Below are 20,034 nucleotides of genomic sequence, written 5' to 3' on the forward strand. Positions count from 1 at the left end.
CAACATGATGATGGTTCCACTATGTATTACTGTCAGTTATATACAACATGATGATGGTTCCACTGTGTATTACTGTCAGTTATATACAACATGATGATGGTTCCACTGTGTATTACTGTCAGTTATATACAACATGATGATGGTTCCACTGTGTAATACTGTCAGTTATATACAACATGATGATGGTTCCACTATGTATTACTGTCAGTTATATACAACATGATGATGGTTCCACTGTGTATTACTGTAAGTTATATACAACATGATGATGGTACCACTGTGTATTACTGTCAGTTATATACAACATGATGATGGTTCCACTATGTATTACTGTCAGTTATATACAACATGATGATGGTTCCACTGTGTAATACTGTCAGTTATATACAACATGATGATGGTTCCACTGTGTAATACTGTCAGTTATATAGAACATGATGATGGTTCCACTGTGTATTAATGTCAGTTATATACAACATGATGATGGTTCCACTGTGTATTACTGTCAGTTATATACAACATGATGATGGTTCCACTGTGTATTACTGTCAGTTATATACAACATGATGATGGTTCCACTATGTATTACTGTCAGTTATATACAACATGATGATCTTTCCACTGTGTATTACTGTCAGTTATATACAACAACATGATGATGGTACCACTGTGTATTACTGTCAGTTATATACAACATGATGATGGTTCCACTGTGTATTACTGTCAGTTATATACAACAACATGATGATGGTTCCACTGTGTACTACTGTCAGTTATATACAACATGATGATGGTTCCACTGTGTATTACTGTCAGTTATATACAACATGATGATGGTTCCACTGTGTATTACTGTCAGTTATATACAACATGATGATGGTTCCACTGTGTATTACTGTCAGTTATATACAACATGATGATGGTTCCACTGTGTAATACTGTCAGTTATATACAACATGATGATGGTTCCACTATGTATTACTGTCAGTTATATACAACAACATGATGATGGTTCCACTGTGTATTACTGTCAGTTATATACAACAACATGATGATGGTTCCACTGTGTATTACTGTCAGTTATATACAACAACATGATGATGGTTCCACTATGTATTACTGTCAGTTATATACAACATGATGATGGTTCCACTGTGTATTACTGTCAGTTATATACAACATGATGATGGTTCCACTGTGTAATACTGTCAGTTATATACAACATGATGATGGTTCCACTATGTATTACTGTCAGTTATATACAACATGATGATGGTACCACTGTGTATTACTGTCAGTTATATACAACATGATGATGGTTCCACTGTGTATTACTGTCAGTTATATACAACAACATGATGATGGTTCCACTGTGTATTACTGTCAGTTATATACAACAACATGATGATGGTTCCACTGTGTATTACTGTCAGTTATATACAACAACATGATGATGGTTCCACTGTGTATTACTGTCAGTTATATACAACATGATGATGGTTCCACTGTGTATTACTGTCAGTTATATACAACATGATGATGGTTCCACTGTGTAATACTGTCAGTTATATACAACATGATGATGGTTCCACTGTGTATTACTGTCAGTTATATACAACATGATGATGGTTCCACTGTGTATTACTGTAAGTTATATACAACATGATGATGGTACCACTGTGTATTACTGTCAGTTATATACAACATGATGATGGTTCCACTGTGTAATACTGTCAGTTATATAGAACATGATGATGGTTCCACTGTGTAATACTGTCAGTTATATACAACATGATGATGGTTCCACTGTGTAATACTGTCAGTTATATAGAACATGATGATGGTTCCACTGTGTATTAATGTCAGTTATATACAACATGATGATGGTTCCACTGTGTATTACTGTCAGTTATATACAACATGATGATGGTTCCACTGTGTATTACTGTCAGTTATATACAACATGATGATGGTTCCACTATGTATTACTGTCAGTTATATACAACATGATGATCTTTCCACTGTGTATTACTGTCAGTTATATACAACAACATGATGATGGTACCACTGTGTATTACTGTCAGTTATATACAACATGATGATGGTTCCACTGTGTATTACTGTCAGTTATATACAACAACATGATGATGGTTCCACTGTGTACTACTGTCAGTTATATACAACATGATGATGGTTCCACTGTGTATTACTGTCAGTTATATACAACATGATGATGGTTCCACTGTGTATTACTGTCAGTTATATACAACATGATGATGGTTCCACTGTGTATTACTGTCAGTTATATACAACATGATGATGGTTCCACTGTGTAATACTGTCAGTTATATACAACATGATGATGGTTCCACTATGTATTACTGTCAGTTATATACAACAACATGATGATGGTTCCACTGTGTATTACTGTCAGTTATATACAACAACATGATGATGGTTCCACTGTGTATTACTGTCAGTTATATACAACAACATGATGATGGTTCCACTATGTATTACTGTCAGTTATATACAACATGATGATGGTTCCACTGTGTATTACTGTCAGTTATATACAACATGATGATGGTTCCACTGTGTAATACTGTCAGTTATATACAACATGATGATGGTTCCACTATGTATTACTGTCAGTTATATACAACATGATGATGGTACCACTGTGTATTACTGTCAGTTATATACAACATGATGATGGTTCCACTGTGTATTACTGTCAGTTATATACAACAACATGATGATGGTTCCACTGTGTATTACTGTCAGTTATATACAACAACATGATGATGGTTCCACTGTGTATTACTGTCAGTTATATACAACAACATGATGATGGTTCCACTGTGTATTACTGTCAGTTATATACAACATGATGATGGTTCCACTGTGTATTACTGTCAGTTATATACAACATGATGATGGTTCCACTGTGTATTACTGTCAGTTATATACAACATGATGATGGTTCCACTGTGTATTACTGTCAGTTATATACAACATGATGATGGTTCCACTGTGTATTACTGTCAGTTATATACAACAACATGATGATGGTTCCACTGTGTATTACTGTCAGTTATATACAACATGATGATGATTCCACTGTGTAGATATTATTAAATACATACTGCCTATATTAATGTAGATATTATTACATAGACTCTGTCTTTATTAATGTAGATTATATTATATAGACACTGTCTTTATTAATGTATATATTATAATATAGACACTGTCTTTATTAATGTAGATATTATTATATAGACACTGTCTTTATTAATGTAGATATTATTATATAGACACTGTCTTTATTAATGTAGATATTATTACATAGACTCTGTCTTTATTAATGTAGATTATATTATATAGACACTGTCTTTATTAATGTATATATTATAATATACATTCAGTCTTTATTAATGTAGATATTATTAAATACATACTGCCTATATTAATGTATATATTGTTATATAGATACTGTCTTTATTCATGTAGATATTATTACTATATCGATACTGTCTTTATTCATGTAGATATTATTAAATACATACTGCCTATATCAATGTTGTCATGACTTCCACCGTCGGGTCCTCTCCTTGTTTTGGCGGCGCTCGGCGCCCGGCGTCGCCGGTCTTCTAGCCATCATCGATCCACTGTTTATTTTCCATGTGTTTTCTTTTTCTCTTGTTTTTCCTCACACCTGATTTCAATTCCCTCAGTCATTTGTTGTGTATTTAACCCTCTGTTTCCCCCATGTCTTTGTGTGGGATCGTTTGTTGTAAGTACTTGTGCACGTATGTCACGAATATTACCGAAGGCGACTCAAATCAAATCAAATCAAATTTCATTTGTCAAATTTTATTTGTCACATACACATGGTTAGCAGATGTTAATGCGAGTGTAGCGAAATGCTTGTGCTTCTAGTTCCGACAATGCAGTAATAACCAACAAGTAATCTAACTAACAATTCCTAAACTACTGTCTTATACACAGTGTAAGGGGATAAAGAATATGTACATAAGGATATATGAATGAGTGATGGTACAGAGCAGCATAGGCAAGATACAGTAGATGGTATCGAGTACAGTATATACATATGAGATGAGTATGTAAACAAAGTGGCATAGTTAAAGTGGCTAGTGATACATGTATTACATAAGGATGCAGACGATGATATAGAGTACAGTATATACGTATGCATATGAGATGAATAATGTAGGGTAAGTAACATTATATAAGGTAGCATTGTTTAAAGTGGCTAGTGATATATTTACATCATTTCCCATCAATTCCCATTATTAAAGTGGCTGGAGTTGAGTCAGTGTCAGTGTGTAGGCAGCAGCCACTCAATGTTAGTGGTGGCTGTTTAACAGTCTGATGGCCTTGAGATAGAAGCTGTTTTTCAGTCTCTCGGTCGCAGCTTTGATGCACCTGTACTGACCTCGCCTTCTGGATGATAGCGGGGTGAACAGGCAGTGGCTCGGGTGGTTGATGTCCTTGATGATCTTTATGGCCTTCCTGTAACATCGGGTGGTGTAGGTGTCCTGGAGGGCAGGTAGTTTGCCCCCGGTGATGTGTTGTGCAGACCTCACTACCCTCTGGAGAGCCTTACGGTTGAGGGCGGAGCAGTTGCCGTACCAGACGGCGATACAGCCCGCCAGGATGCTCTCGATTGTGCATCTGTAGTAGTTTGTGAGTGCTTTTGGTGACAAGCCGAATTTCTTCAGCCTCCTGAGGTTGAAGAGGCGCTGCTGCGCCTTCTTCACAATGCTGTCTGTGTGAGTGGAACAATTCAGTTTGTCTGTGATGTGTATGCCGAGGAACTTAAAACTTGCTACTCTCTCCATTACTGTTCCATCGATGTGGATAGGGGGGTGTTCCCTCTGCTGTTTCCTGAAGTCCACAATCATCTCCTTAGTTTTGTTGACGTTGAGTGTGAGGTTATTTTCCTGACACCATACTCCGAGGGCCCTCACCTCCTCCCTGTAGGCCGTCTCGTCGTTGTTGGTAATCAAGCCTACCACTGTTGTGTCATCCGCAAACTTGATGATTGAGTTGGAGGCGTGCGTGGCCACGCAGTCGTGGGTGAACAGGGAGTAGGGAGAGGGCTCAGAACGCACCCTTGTGGGGCCCCAGTGTTGAGGATCAGCGGGGAGGAGATGTTGTTACCTACCCTCACCACCTGGGGCGGCCCATCAGGAAGTCCAGTACCCAGTTGCACAGGGCGGGGTCAAGACCCAGGGTCTCGAGCTTGATGACGAGCTTGGAGGGTACTATGGTGTTGAATGCCGAGCTGTAGTCGATGAACAGCATTCTCACATAGGTATTCCTCTTGTCCAGATGGGTTAGGCAGTGTGCAGTGTGGTTGAGATTGCATCGTCTGTGGACCTATTTGAGCAGTAAGCAAATTGGAGTGGGTCTAGGGTGTCAGGTAGGGTGGAGGTGATATGGTCCTTGACTAGTCTCTCAAAGCACTTCATGATGACGGAAGTGAGTGCTACGGGGCGGTAGTCGTTTAGCTCAGTTACCTTAGCTTTCTTGGGAACAGGAACAATGGTGGCCCTCTTGAAGCATGTGGGAACAGCAGACTGGTATAGGGATTGTTTGAATATGTCCGTAAACACACCAGCCAGCTGGTCTGCGCATGCTCTGAGGGCGCGGCTGGGGATGCCGTCTGGGCCTGCAGCCTTGCGAGGGTTAACACGTTTAAATGTTTTACTCACCTCGGCTGCAGTGAAGGAGAGACCGCATTTTTCCATTGCAGGCAGTGTCAGTGGCACTGTATTGTCCTCAAAGCGGGCAAAAAAAGTTATTTAGTCTGCCTGGGAGCAAGACATCCTGGTCCGTGACTGGGCTGGATTTCTTCCTGTAGTCCGTGATTGACTGTAGACCCTGCCACATGCCTCTTGTGTCTGAGCCGTTGAATTGGGATTCTACTTTGTCTCTGTACTGACGCTTAGCTTGTTTGATAGCCTTACGGAGGGAATAGCTGCATTGTTTGTATTCAGTCATGTTACCAGACACCTTGCCCTGATTGAAAGCAGTGGTTCGCGCTTTCAGTTTCACGCGAATGCTGCCATCAATCCAAGGTTTCTGGTTAGGGAATGTTTTAATTGTTGCTATGGGAACGACATCTTCAACGCAAGTTCTAATGAACTCGCACATCGAATCAGCGTATTCGTCAATGTTGTTATTTGACGCAATACGAAACATGTCCCAGTCCACGTGGTGGAAGCAGTCTTGGAGTGTGGAGACAGCTTGGTCGGACCAGCGTTGGACAGACCTCAGCGTGGGAGCTTCTTCTTTTAGTTTTTGTCTGTAGGCAGGTATCAGCAAAATGAAGTCGTGGTCAGCTTTTCCGAAAGGGGGTGGGGCAGGGCCTTATATGCGTCGTGGAAGTTAGAGTAACAGTGATCCAAGGTTTTTCCACCCCTGGTTGCGCAATCGATATGCTGATAAAATTTAGGGAGACTTGTTTTCAGATTAGCCTTGTTAAAATCCCCAGCAACAATGAATGCAGCCTCCGGATAAATGGTTTCCAGTTTGCAAAGAGTTAAATAAAGTTCATTCAGAGCCATCGATGTGTCTGCTTGGGGGGGGATATATACGGCTGTGATTATAATCGAAGAGAATTCTCTTGGTAGATAATGCGGTCTACATTTGATTGTGAGGAATTCTAAATCAGGTGAACAGAAGGATTTGAGTTCCTGTATGTTTCTGTCATCACACCATGCCTCGTTAGCCATAAGGCATACACCCCCACCCCTCTTCTTACCAGAAAGGTGTTTGTTTCTGTCGGCGCGATGCGTGGAGAAACCCGTTGGCTGCACCGCTTCGGATTGCGTCTTTCCAGTGAGCCATGTTTCCGTGAAGCACAGAACGTTACAGTCTCTGATGTCCCTCTGGAATGCTACCCTTGCTCGGATTTCAAACTGGACATTGGCAAGAAGAATGCTAGGAAGTGGGGCACGATGTGCCCTTCTCCATAGTCTGACCAGAAGACCGCCTCGTTTCCTCTTTTTCGGAGTCGTTTTTTGGGTCGCTGCATGCGATCCATTCCATTGTCCTGTTTGTAAAAACATATTCTTGGTCGTACTGATGGTGAGTTGACGCTGATCTTATATACAGTAGTTCTTCTCGACTGTATGTAATGAAACCTAAGATGACCTGGGGTACTAATGTAAGAAATAACAAAAAAAAAACAAAAAACTGCATAGTTTCCTAGGAACGCGAAGCGAGGCGGCCATCTCTGTCGGCGCCGAAAGAACTCCCCTTCTTGTTCGGGTGGCGCTCGGCGGTCGTCGTCGCCGGTCTACTAGCTATCACCGATCCGTTGTTCTGTGTTCCTTTGGTTTTGTCTGATTGGTATCACCTGTTTCTTGTTTGGTTGTTAGGGTAGGGTTATATATAGTTTGTTCAGCCCACTTCTGTTTCGTGCGGGCTTGTTCGTCTGTTCTATGTTTGAGTGTATTTTGTTTGTATTTTGGGTTTCGCGCTGTCCGTTAATATTTCTGATCATTTGTTTTCCTACTTTTGTTCATGTTATTTTTCGGGACATTAAAGCGTGTTTTTCCCACATCTTTTGCTCTCTGCGCCTGACTCCACACCTCCTCACTCATTTGCCGTAACAACGTGTTGTTTGGTGCGCAACGGGTTTTTGGACCCAATTGTTCTTTTAATTTTTATGCCGTGGGTTTTGCTATTAAACTGCTCCGGCTAATTACCAAGTTCTGCTCTCCTGTGTCTGACTTCCCTGCCACCGATTACGCACCCCTTACAAATGTAGATATTATTATATAGACACTGTCTTTATTCATGTAGATATTATTATATAGATACTGTCTTTATTAATGTAGACATTATATAGAAACTGTCTTTATTAATGTAGATATTATTATATAGATATTATTATGGAGATACTGCCTTTATTAATGTAGATATTATTATATAGACACTGTCTTTATTAATGTAGATATTATTATATACATACTGTCTTCATTAATGTAGATATTATTATATAGATATTATTATATAGAAACTGTCTTTATTAATGTAGATATTATTATATAGATATTATTATGGAGATACTGCCTTTATTAATGTAGATATTATTATATAGACACTGTCTTTATTAATGTAGATATTATTATATAGACACTGTCTTTATTAATGTAGATATTATTATATAGACACTGTCTTTATTAATGTAGATATTATTATATACATACTGTCTTTATTAATATTGACAATATGTATCTAATAATATGTACATACATGAAGACTTTATACTGTCAGATTATAATATTATCTACAGCGGTCTTGAAGCAGTTTCCACATATGCAGAGAACTTGTTGGCTGCTTTTCCTTCACTCTGCGGTCCAACTCATCCCAAATCACCTCAATGGTGTTGAGGCCAGGTGATTGTGGAGGCCAGGCCATCTGATGCAGCACTCCATCACTCTCCTTCTTGGTCAAATAGACTTTACACAGCCTGGAGGTGTGGTTTGGGTCATTGTCCTGTTGAAAAACAAATGATAGTCCCACTAAGCACAAACCAGATGGGATGGCGTATTGCTGCAGAATGCTATGGTATTCATGCTGGTTAAGTGTGCCTTGAATTCTAAATAAATCAAGACAGTTTCACCAGCAAAGCAACCCCCACACCATAACACCTTCTCCATGCTTCACGGTGGGAACCACACATGCGGAGTATAAAAATCTCAAATTTGGACTCATCAGACCAAAGGACAGATTTCCACTGGTCCAATGTCCATTGCTCATGTTTCTTGGCCCAAGCAAGTCTCTTCTTATTATTGGTGTCCTTTAGTAGTGGTTTCTTTGCAGCAACGACCATGAAGGTCTGATTCACACAGTCCTCTGAAAAGTTGATTTTGAGATTTGTCTGTTACTTGAACTCTGTGAAGCATTTATTTGGGCTGCAATTTCTGAGGCTGGTAACTCTAATGAACTTGCCCTCTGCCGCAAAGGTAACTCTGGGTCTTCCATTCATGTGGCAGTCCACATGAGAGCCAGTTTCATCATAGAGCTTGAAGGTGGTTGTGACTGCACTTGAAGAATAGTTCAAAGTTCTTGAATTTTTACATATTGACTGAACTTCATGTCTTAAAGTAATGATGGACTGTCGTTTCTCTTTGCTTATTTGAGCTGTTCTTGCCATAATATGGACTTGGTCTTTTACCAAATAGGGCTATCTTCTGTATACCCCCCTACCTTGTCACAACACAACTGATTGGCTGAAAACTATTAAGAAGGAAATAAATTCCACAAATTCACTTTTAAGAAGGCACACCTGTTAATTGAAATGCATTCCCGGTGACTACCTCATGAAGCTGGTTGAGAGAATTCCTCGGCATACACATCACAGACAAACTGAATTGGTCCACTCACACAGACAGCATCGTGAAGAAGGCGCAGCAGCGCCTCTTCAACCTCAGGAGGCTGAAGAAATTTGGCTTGTCACCAAAAGCACTCACAAACTTCTACAGAGGCACAATCGAGAGCATCCTGGCGGGCTGTATCACCGCCTGGTACGGCAACTGCTCCGCCCTCAACCGTAAGGCTCTCCAGAGGGTAGTGAGGTCTGCACAACGCATCATCGGGGGCAAACTACCTGCCCTCCAGGACACCTACACCACCCGATGTTACAGGAAGGCCATAAAGATCATCAAGGACATCTACCACCCGAGCCACTGCCTGTTCACCCCGCTATCACCCAGAAGGCGAGGTCAGTACAGGTGCATCAAAGCTGGGACCGAGAGACTGAAAAACAGCTTCTATCTCAAGGCCATCAGACTGTTAAACAGCCACCACTAACATTGAGTGGCTGCTGCCTACACACTGACACTGACTCAACTCCAGCCACTTTAATAATGGGAATTGATGGGAAATGTTGTAAATATATCACTAGCCACTTTAAACAATGCTACCTTATATAATGATACTTACCCTACATTATTCATCTCATATGCATACCTATATACTGTACTCTATATCATCGACTGCATCCTTATGTAATACATGTATCACTAGCCACTTTAACTATGCCACTTTGTTTACATACTCATCTCACATGTATATACTGTACTCAATACCATCTACTGTATCTTGCCTATGCTGCTCTGTACCATCACTCATTCATATATCCTTATGTACATATTCTTTATCCCCTTACACTGTGTATGAGACAGTAGATTAGGAATTGTTAGTTAGATTACTTGTTGGTTATTACTGCATTGTCGGAACTAGAAGCACAAGCATTTCGCTACACTCGCATTAACATCTGCTAACCATGTGTATGTGACAAATAAAATTTGATTTTGATTTGATTTTTGAAGAGTGTAAAAAGCTGTCAAGGCAAAGGGTGGCTATTAGAAGAATCTCAAATGGGAAATATATTTTTGATTTGTTTAACACTTCTTTGGTTACTACATGATTCCATATGTGTTATTTCATAGTTTTGATGTCTTCACTATTATTCTACAATGTAGAAAATAGGAAAAATAAAGAAAACCCTTGAATGAGTAGGTGTGTCCAAACTATTGACTGGTACTGGATTTAAGTATTTTAGCTGTAATTTGTATTTTCAAAATACAAAATACTTTTCTATACCATTTTTTAATAAGTGGTTTACAATTTTGGGTCCCCCTTTTACCCTGCATCGGTATCAGAAATCTGATGGCATTATGGTGTGATAAGTTAACTACATGTAAATGTACAGTATACGTAAAAATTATCAATTGCAAAGCATGCTGTGTAATATTTTAATGAGCTCCACCCCAAAACAAGGCCAATAATAATACCCAGTGTGCTTTGCACTTGATTTCGGCATGCTCATTTTCACATATACAGCCGAAACAGTTAGAAAAAGTTTGTGCATGTCTTATGATGACATTTTGCGACGTTTTTGTTCGTTTTGGACTTAGTGAGTTTTTTTTTTTTCGGCTGTTCATTTTTTCTAGAGGCAAGTCGAAGTTAGGACCCAAAGTCTACGCCCCTTCGTCTGTGATTGGTCAACAGTAGGGATTCTTCAACAGATTCTTCCACATTCAACAACAGATAACTTGTTTTCATGCACATTTTTTTCTTTGAGAAACACCAAACATCTTAGTTAGTAAAATTACCCTTGGCAAAAACATCAAAATTAATGACAGATTTCTTGAGTTATTTTAAATACACACAGACACACACACACACATCCTCGCTGCAGAGAGCCAGACTACAGAAATCACAGATATCCCCTTAGTCTTTAAACTTGACTTTTATTATTCACAGAACCAATCTAAAAAGATCACAAAACAATTGTATGTGTTCTGATATTCTGTTGGCCAATCAAAGGAAGGAAATGTTTCGGCGCCTGGCATCCTTGGGTTGGTGCAACGGCCGGATGGCTGGGGAGGGTGCTGGGCACTACAGGTGTGATGTGTTGCCATGTTTGCATTGCTCTGCCTCTTTCACATCTTAACAGAGCGTTGAATAGGGAGTAATTTGGTGGAGGCTAAGACCAAACAGTAGCATGTGTGAGTTCCGGTTAATAAACCATTCAATTCGGGAACTCAATCCTTATTTATTCATTTATTTATGATCTATGGAGATCATTAGACTATATTCTAGTTTAAGAAACAACACTATTGTTTATTACAAAAACAATAGGTATATTTTATTGTAAACTTGAGCATCACTAAGCAACAATATAAATCTTCAGAAATGTCCGATCTAATAGATTATGTAAGAGTTCCACAGAAACCATGGAAACGGTTGGGGATAGATCCATAATCTCCTCATTACCGACCATCAGAATCAACCTACATTTAGGCTATTGTTAATATATGTATTTCACACTACGCTGTGGTAGATATTGGAGTATTTCGCTACACTCGCATTAACATCTGCTAACCATGTGTATGTGACAAATAAAATTTGATTTGAGTATAATGCTTGTAAAGATGCCATCCCCTATACAGTACATGTTCGTCACCAATCAAATGCACTACAGTTAAAAACGGCTTTGACTACAACCACCGACTTCTCTATGCTAGTTTTGCTACCAGTTTATCAGAACGGGAGTTGGCATTGAGCACAAAGAAATTTGAAACCCGAAAAAGACAACTTCTAAATATTATGCAGCGAAAACAGACAAATATATCCAAATGGGATTGTAGAAACCACATTGTGGGCCTGATAGAACACTTCAATGGGATTGTAGTAACCACATTGTGGGCCTGATAGAACACATCAATGGGACTGTAGAAACCACATTGTGGGCCTGATAGAACACATCAATGGGATTGTAGAAACCACATTGTGGGCCTGATAGAACACATCAATGGGATTGTAGAAACCACATTGTGGGCCTGATATACCACATCAATGGGACTGTAGAAACCACATTGTGGGCCTGATCGAACACATCAATGGGATTGTAGAAACCACATTGTGGGCCTGATAGAACACATCAATGGGATTGTAGAAACCACATTGTGGGCCTGATAGAACACATCAATGGGATTGTAGAAACCACATTGTGGGCCAGATAGAACACATCAATGGGATTGTAGAAACCACATTGTGGGCCTGATAGAACACATCAATCATGACGGACTTGATTAATATCCACCATGTTAGATCAGCATCGCTGAATGGGCACCAATGATGGCGACTTATCCCCCACAGTCTGCTATCCCCTACAGTCTGCTATCCCCTACAGTCTGCTATCCCCTATAGTCTGCTATCCCCTACAGTCTGCTATCCCCCATAGTCTGCTATCCCCTACAGTCCGCTATCCCCTACAGTCTGCTATCCCCTACAGTCTGCTATCCCCTATAGTCTGCTATCCCCCACAGTCTGCTATCCCCTACAGTCTGCTATCCCCCATAGTCTGCTATCCCCTACAGTCTGCTACCCCTACAGTCCGCTATCCCCTACAGTCTGCTATCCCCCACAGTCTGCTATCCCCTACAGTCTGCTATCCCCCATAGTCTGCTATCCCCCACAGTCTGCTACCCCTACAGTCCGCTATCCCCTACAGTCCGCTATCCCCTACAGTCTGCTATCCCCTACAGTCTGCTATCCCCCACAGTCTACTATCCCCTACAGTCTGCTATCCCCTACAGTCTGCTATCCCCTACAGTCTGCTATCCCCTACAGTCTGCTATCCCCCACAGTCTGCTATCCCCTACAGTCTGCTATCCCCCATAGTCTGCTATCCCCTACAGTCTGCTATTCCCTACAGTCTGCTATCCCCTATAGTCTGCTATCCCCTACAGTCTGCTATTCCCTACAGTCTGCTATCCCCCACAGTCTGCTATCACCTACAGTCTGCTATCCCCTACAGTCTGCTATCCCCCACAGTCTGCTATCCCCCATAGTCTGCTATCCCCTACAGTCTGCTATCCCCCACAGTCTGCTATCCCCTATAGTCTGCTATCCCCTATAGTCTGCTATCCCCCACAGTCTGCTATCCCCTACAGTCTGCTATCCCCTACAGTCTGCTATCCCCCACAATCTGCTATCCCCTACAGTCTGCTATCCCCCTACAGTCTGCTATCCCCTACAGTCCGCTATCCCCCACAGTCCGCTATCCCCTACAGTCTGCTATCCCCTACAGTCTGCTATCCCCCATAGTCTGCTATCCCCCACAGTCTGCTATCCCCTACAGTCTGCTATCCCCTACAGTCTGCTATCCCCTACAGTCTGCTATCCCCTACAGTCTGCTATCCCCTACAGTCTGCTATCCCCTACAGTCTGCTATCCCCCACAGTCTGCTATCCCCCACAGTCTGCTATCCCCCACAGTCTGCTATCCCCCACAGTCTGCTATCCCCTACAGTCTGCTATCCCCTACAGTCTGCTATCCCCTACAGTCTGCTATCCCCCACAGTCTGCTATCCCCTACAGTCTGCTATCCCCCACAGTCTGCTATCCCCCACAGTCTGCTATCCCCCACAGTCTGCTATCCCCTACAGTCTGCTATCCACTACAGTCTGCTATCCCTTACAGTCTGCTATCCCCTACAGTCTGCTAACCCCTACAGTCTGCTATCACCTACAGTCTGCTATCCCCTACAGTCTGCTATCCCCCACAGTCTGCTATCCCCACAGTCTGCTATCCCCTACAGTCTGCTATCCCCTACAGTCTGCTATCCCCCACAGTCTGCTATCCCCTACAGTCTGCTATCCCCTACAGTCTGCTATCCCCCACAGTCTGCTATACCCTATAGTCTGCTATCCCTTACAGTCTGCTATCCCCTACAGTCTGCTATCCCCACAGTCTGCTATCCCCACAGTCTGCTATCCCCTACAGTCTGCTATCCCCCACAGTCTGCTATCCCCTACAGTCTGCTATCCCCTACAGTCTGCTATTCCCTACAGTCTGCTATCCCCTACAGTCTGCTATCCCCCACAGTCTGCTATCCCCTACAGTCTGCTATCCCCTACAGTCTGCTATCCCCCACAGTCTGCTATCCCCCACAGTCTGCTATCCCCTACAGTCTGCTATCCCCCACAGTCTGCTATCCCCACAGTCTGCTATCCCCTACAGTCTGCTATCCCCTACAGTCTGCTATCCCCTACAGTCTGCTATCCCCTACAGTCTGCTATCCCCCATAGTCTGCTATCCCCTACAGTCTGCTACCCCTACATTCCGCTATTCCCTACAGTCTGCTATCCCCCACAGTCTGCTATCCCCTACAGTCTGCTATCCCCCACAGTCTGCTATCCCCTACAGTCTGCTATCCCCTACAGTCTGCTATCCCCTACAGTCTGCTATCCCCTACAGTCTGCTATCCCCTATAGTCTGCTATCACCTACAGTCTGCTATCACCTACAGTCTGCTATCCCCCACAGTCTGCTATCACCTACAGTCTGCTATCCCCTACAGTCTGCTATCCCCTACAGTCTGCTATCCCCTACAGTCTGCTATCACCTACAGTCTACGTTCCTTGCACTGTTCCCCACGGTTTACCTTCCTTCTACTGTCTCCCACGGTCTACGTTCCTTCTATTATCCCCCATGGTCTACGGTCCTTGTTCTATGCGCCACGGTCTCCTATCCCCCACAGTCTATTAACCCCCACAGTCTCTGTTCCTTCTGCTTTCACCCACGGTCTTCATTCCTTGTTCTATCTCCCAAGGTCTGCGTTCCATATATCTCATTCCGGGTGGTATTGGGGTTGATCCATGACAGAGGACACTAGGGGGTATTGGGGTTGATCCATGACGGAGGACACTAGGGGGTATTGGGGTTGATCCTAGAGGGTATTGGGGTTGATCCATGACAGAGGACACTAGAGGATATTGGGGTTGATCCTAGAGGGTGTTGCGGTTGATCCATGACAGAGGACACTAGGGGGTATTGGGGTTGATCCATGACAGAGGACACTAGAGGGTATTGGGGTTGATCCTAGAGGGTGTTGGGGTTGATCCTAGAGGGTGTTGGGGTTGATCCTAGGGGGAATTGGGGTTGATCCATGACAGAGGACACTAGGGGGTATTGGGGTTGATCCTAGAGGGTGTTGGGTCTGATCCTAGGGGGAATTGGGGTTGATCCTAGAGGGTATTGGGGTTGATCCTAGAGGGTGTTGGGGTTGATCCTAGAGGGTGTTGGGTCTGATCCTAGGGGGAATTGGGGTTGATCCTAGAGGGTATTGGGGTTGATCCATGACAGAGGACACTAGAGGGTATTGGGGTTGATCCTAGAGGGTGTTGGGGTTGATCCTAGAGGGTGTTGGGGTTGATCCTAGAGGGTGTTGGGGTTGATCCTAGGGGGAATTGGGGTTGATCCATGACAGAGGACACTAGGGGGTATTGGGGTTGATCCTAGAGGGTGTTGGGTCTGATCCTAGGGGGAATTGGGGTTGATCCTAGAGGGTATTGGGGTTGATCCATGACAGAGGACACTAGAGGGTATTGGGGTTGATCCTAGAGGGTGTTGGGGTTGATCCTAGAGGGTGTTGGGGTTGATCCTAGAGTGTGTTGGGGTTGATCCTAGAGGGTGTTGGGGTTGATCCTAGGGGGAATTGGGGTTGATCCATGACAGAGGACACTAGGTCGTATTTTGGTTGTGTCTGTGTGTCGTCACTAGGTTCTCTTGTCGGTGTGTGTGTGTATGATATGCGTGTGTGAGGACGGCGGGTCGGGGGTTGTCCGGGGAGCAGAGACAGAGAGGATGCCGTCGTGTGATAGGTCGACGAAGAGCAGTAGAGGGTCGACACCCACAGGAAGTATGTAGGTCCTCGTAAACGACCGACTGATGAACCCGTGGACATCTTGTCTCTGGGAGTGGTTACCACTGACCTGACACACACACACACACGCACAAACACACACCACAATGAACCAAGGAAGAGGGAGAGAGAGAGACAGGTCTTTAACTCCAGAAGGTTTGATTAGGGGTGTGAGGTCAGGGGTAACAGATCAGGGGTAAGGGGAATAGAGCATGATAGAGGTATTTTTAGCGTGGGCATCGCCATTGAGGACCATTTTGAAGTCTCTCTCTGATGCAACCCCTTCACGGGGTGGGGGCAATAAGTTGACTAGAGTGACCAACACTGGGACTCAATAAGTTGACCAGAGTGGCCAACACTGGGACTCAATAAGTTGACCAGAGTGGCCAACACTGGGACTCAATAAGTTGACTAGAGTGGTCAACACTGGGACTCAATAAGTTGACTAGAGTGGCCAACACTGGGACTCAATAAGTTGACCAGAGTGGCCAACACTGGGACTCAATAAGTTGACTAGAGTGGCCAACACTGGGACTCAATAAGTTGACCAGAGTGGCCATCACTGGGACTCAATAAGTTGACCAGAGTGGCCAACACTGGGACTCAATAAGTTGACTGGAGTGGCCAACACTGGGACTCAATGAGTTGACCAGAGTGGCCAGCACTGGGACAACTCCTCAATGAGTTGACCAGAGTGGCCAACACTGGGACTCAATAAGTTGACCAGAGTGGCCAACACTGGGACTCAATAAGTTGACTGGAGTGGCCAACACTGGGACTCAATGAGTTGACCAGAGTGGCCAGCACTGGGACAACTCCTCAATGAGTTGACCAGAGTGGCCAACACAGGGACAACTCCTCAATGAGTTGACCAGAGTGGCCAACACTGGGACAACTCCTCAATGAGTTGACCAGAGTGGCCAGCACAGGGACAACTCCTCAATGAGTTGACCAGAGTGGCCAACACAGGGACAACTCCTCAATGAGTTGACCAGAGTGGCCAACACTGGGACAACTCCTCAATGAGTTGACCAGAGTGGCCAACACTGGGACTCAATGAGTTGACCAGAGTGGCCAACACTGGGACAACTCCTCAATGAGTTGACCAGAGTGGCCAACACTGGGACAACTCCTCAATGAGTTGACCAGAGTGGCCAACACTGGGACTCAATGAGTTGACCAGAGTGGCCAACACTGGGACAACTCCTCAATGAGTTGACCAGAGTGGCCAACACTGGGACAACTCCTCAATGAGTTGACCAGAGTGGCCAACACTGGGACAACTCCTCAATGAGTTGACCAGAGTGGCCAACACTGGGACAACTCCTCAATGAGTTGACCAGAGTGGCCAACACTGGGACTCAATGAGTTGACCAGAGTGGCCAACACTGGGACAACCACTCAATAAGTTGACTAGAGTGGGTAACACTGGGACAACTCCTCAATGAGTTGACCAGAGTGGCCAACACTGGGACAACTCCTCAATGAGTTGACCAGAGTGGCCAACACTGGGACAACTCCTCAATGAGTTGACCAGAGTGGCCAGCACAGGGACAACTCCTCAATGAGTTTACCAGAGTGGCCAACACTGGGACAACTCCTCAATGAGTTGACCAGAGTGGCCAACACTGGGACAACTCCTCAATGAGTTGACCAGAGTGGCCAACACTGGGACTCAATGAGTTGACCAGAGTGGCCAACACTGGGACTCAATGAGTTGACCAGAGTGGCCAGCACAGGGACAACTCCTCAATGAGTTGACCAGAGTGGCATTCAAAGCTACCTGGTCTTAGAGCATTTCATATTATTCTGTAAGTATATCAGAGACACTCCCTTACGTGTGATACTTTATGTTGTGTTTCATATGGCATTTGTTGATGTCCATCAATTTCGTTAGAGGTCAGGGGTTAGAAGTCTTTACCTCCAGTAGGTTGTCGACAGTGCGAACGGTGACTTCATCAGGAGTGAACTGACACACGTCCAATCGAACGGTCCACTTCCCTGGCTCCGCCTCTATATCAGAGAAGCCCCGCCCTAGCTGCTTGGTGATTCGTGGACGGACATAGTAACCATGGTACAGGGTGGGGGTGAGGAGGTCCTGGGGGGTAAGAGCTGGGGGAGGAGTCAGATATCAGAATCATACAGCTGGGGGAGGAGTCAGATAATAGAATCATATAGCTGGGGGAGGAGTCAGAGAATAAAATCATACAGCTGGGGAGGAGTCAAATAATAGAATCATATAGCTGGGCAGTGAGTCAAATAATAGAATCATATAGCTGGGGGAGGAGTCAGATAATAGAATCATATAGTTGGGGGAGGAGTCAGATAATAGAATCATATAGCTGGGGGAGGGGTCAAATAATAGAATCATATAGCTGGGGGAGGAGTCAGATAATAGAATCATATAGATGGGGGAGGAGTCAAATAATATAATCATATAGCTGGGGGAGGAGTCAAATAATAGAATCATATAGCTGGGGGAGGAGTCAGATAATAGAATAATATAGATGTGGGAGGAGTCAGATAATAGAATCATATAGCTGGGGGAGGAGTCAGATAATAGAATCATATAGATGGGGAGGAGTCAAATAATAGAATCATATAGCTGGGGGAGGAGTCAGATAATAGAATCATATAGCTGGGTCAGGAGTTAGATAATAGAATCATATAGATGTGGGAGGAGTTAGATAATAGAATCATATAGCTGGGTCAGGAGTTAGATAATAGAATCATATAGACGGGGAGGAGTCAAGGTTTACAGTAGTTTGATAGTTCTCTCAGGGCTGGGGGGGAAGAGATTTACAGTAGTTTGATTGTTCTCTCAGGGCTGGGGGGCAAGAGATTTACAGTAGTTACTATAAAACCCAGTGCAGCTGTTCTAGGATGGTGTGTGGGTCTGAAAACATACCTCTGGCTACAAGGCTTAGGAGAAACTCTGCCTCTCCTCTAATCAGACATGCTTTTCCATACCCAGTCTCTATGCAGGCTTTACAGCCCTACGTGTGTGTTCCAGGCTGCCATAGGTTATTATGGAACCCTGTTCAGCTGGACGTTCTATTTATACACACAGTCCTTCTGAGGAGCGGGGTTCCCTAGTTCAGGGGAAAACAATATTGGACATTCATCTCTGTTTGTTTTGGATTTATAGTGACTAGTGACACACACACACACACACCACTCACTACTAGTACAGAGATATAGCATGTTAGCTACAGCCAGTGATCCAGTGATAGTTTTATAGCGTAGCTTTCACTAGATCACAAACTAAATACACCTCTGATTAAAATACACACAGAGAGACAAAGACAGACAGACAGCGACAGAGAGACAGACAGAAAGCGACAGAGAGAGGGAGAGGTTCCTACCCTCTCCAAAGTTCTGGTCGTAGATCCTTCTGGGAGAGTTCAGTTCACACTGAGTACTCATGGGATATGCATGAGGCACCGTCCGCTCCGCCATCATGACTCAATGACTGACAGAAGGAGAAAGAGAGAGTGAGGCAGATGGAGGGAGGGAGGGAGGGAGTAAGGGGATAGAGAGTGAGGGTACGAACGAGGACAGGGAGAGGAGAGGGAACAGGGGGAGTTTATCCAAAAGAATGTTTGGCTCAACGGAGATTGATAAAAAGGCTGCAAATAGAGTACACACACACATTCTACTCCATTTAGCTCATACACAGACTAATAGCAGACTAATAGCAGACTAATAACAGACGAATAACAGACTAACAACAGACTAATAATAGACTAACACCAGACTAATAGCAGACAATTAA

The 20,034-nt window shown here is 43.5% G+C and overlaps 1 protein-coding gene across 1 annotated transcript; it reads right to left on the bottom strand.

Annotated features, from left to right (window-relative positions):
* Positions 1–14,320: 14,320 nt before the first annotated feature.
* Positions 14,321–19,728, bottom strand: hspb2 (heat shock protein, alpha-crystallin-related, b2). Its single transcript, XM_064957771.1, has 3 exons — positions 19,625–19,728; positions 18,181–18,371; positions 14,321–16,329 (listed from the first exon to the last, which is right to left on the bottom strand). The coding sequence occupies exons 1-3, from the start codon at positions 19,719–19,721 to the stop codon at positions 16,114–16,116; spliced, it is 504 nt and encodes a 167-aa protein (XP_064813843.1). The 5' UTR covers positions 19,722–19,728; the 3' UTR covers positions 14,321–16,113.
* Positions 19,729–20,034: the final 306 nt, after the last annotated feature.

Source organism: Oncorhynchus masou, unplaced genomic scaffold, assembly GCF_036934945.1.
Source record: "Oncorhynchus masou masou isolate Uvic2021 unplaced genomic scaffold, UVic_Omas_1.1 unplaced_scaffold_1006, whole genome shotgun sequence".
NCBI lineage: Eukaryota > Metazoa > Chordata > Actinopteri > Salmoniformes > Salmonidae > Oncorhynchus > Oncorhynchus masou.

Coding starts and splice junctions, on each gene's coding strand:
- hspb2 (XM_064957771.1), bottom strand. CDS start 19,721: ATGATGGCGGAGCGGACGGTGCCTCATGCATATCCCATGAGTACTCAG. Junction 18,372..19,624: donor CGACCAGAACTTTGGAGAGG/GTAGGAACCTCT, acceptor CTCCTCCCCCAG/CTCTTACCCCCCAGGACCTC. Junction 16,330..18,180: donor CTGTCGACAACCTACTGGAG/GTAAAGACTTCT, acceptor TGTGTGTGTCAG/GTCAGTGGTAACCACTCCCA.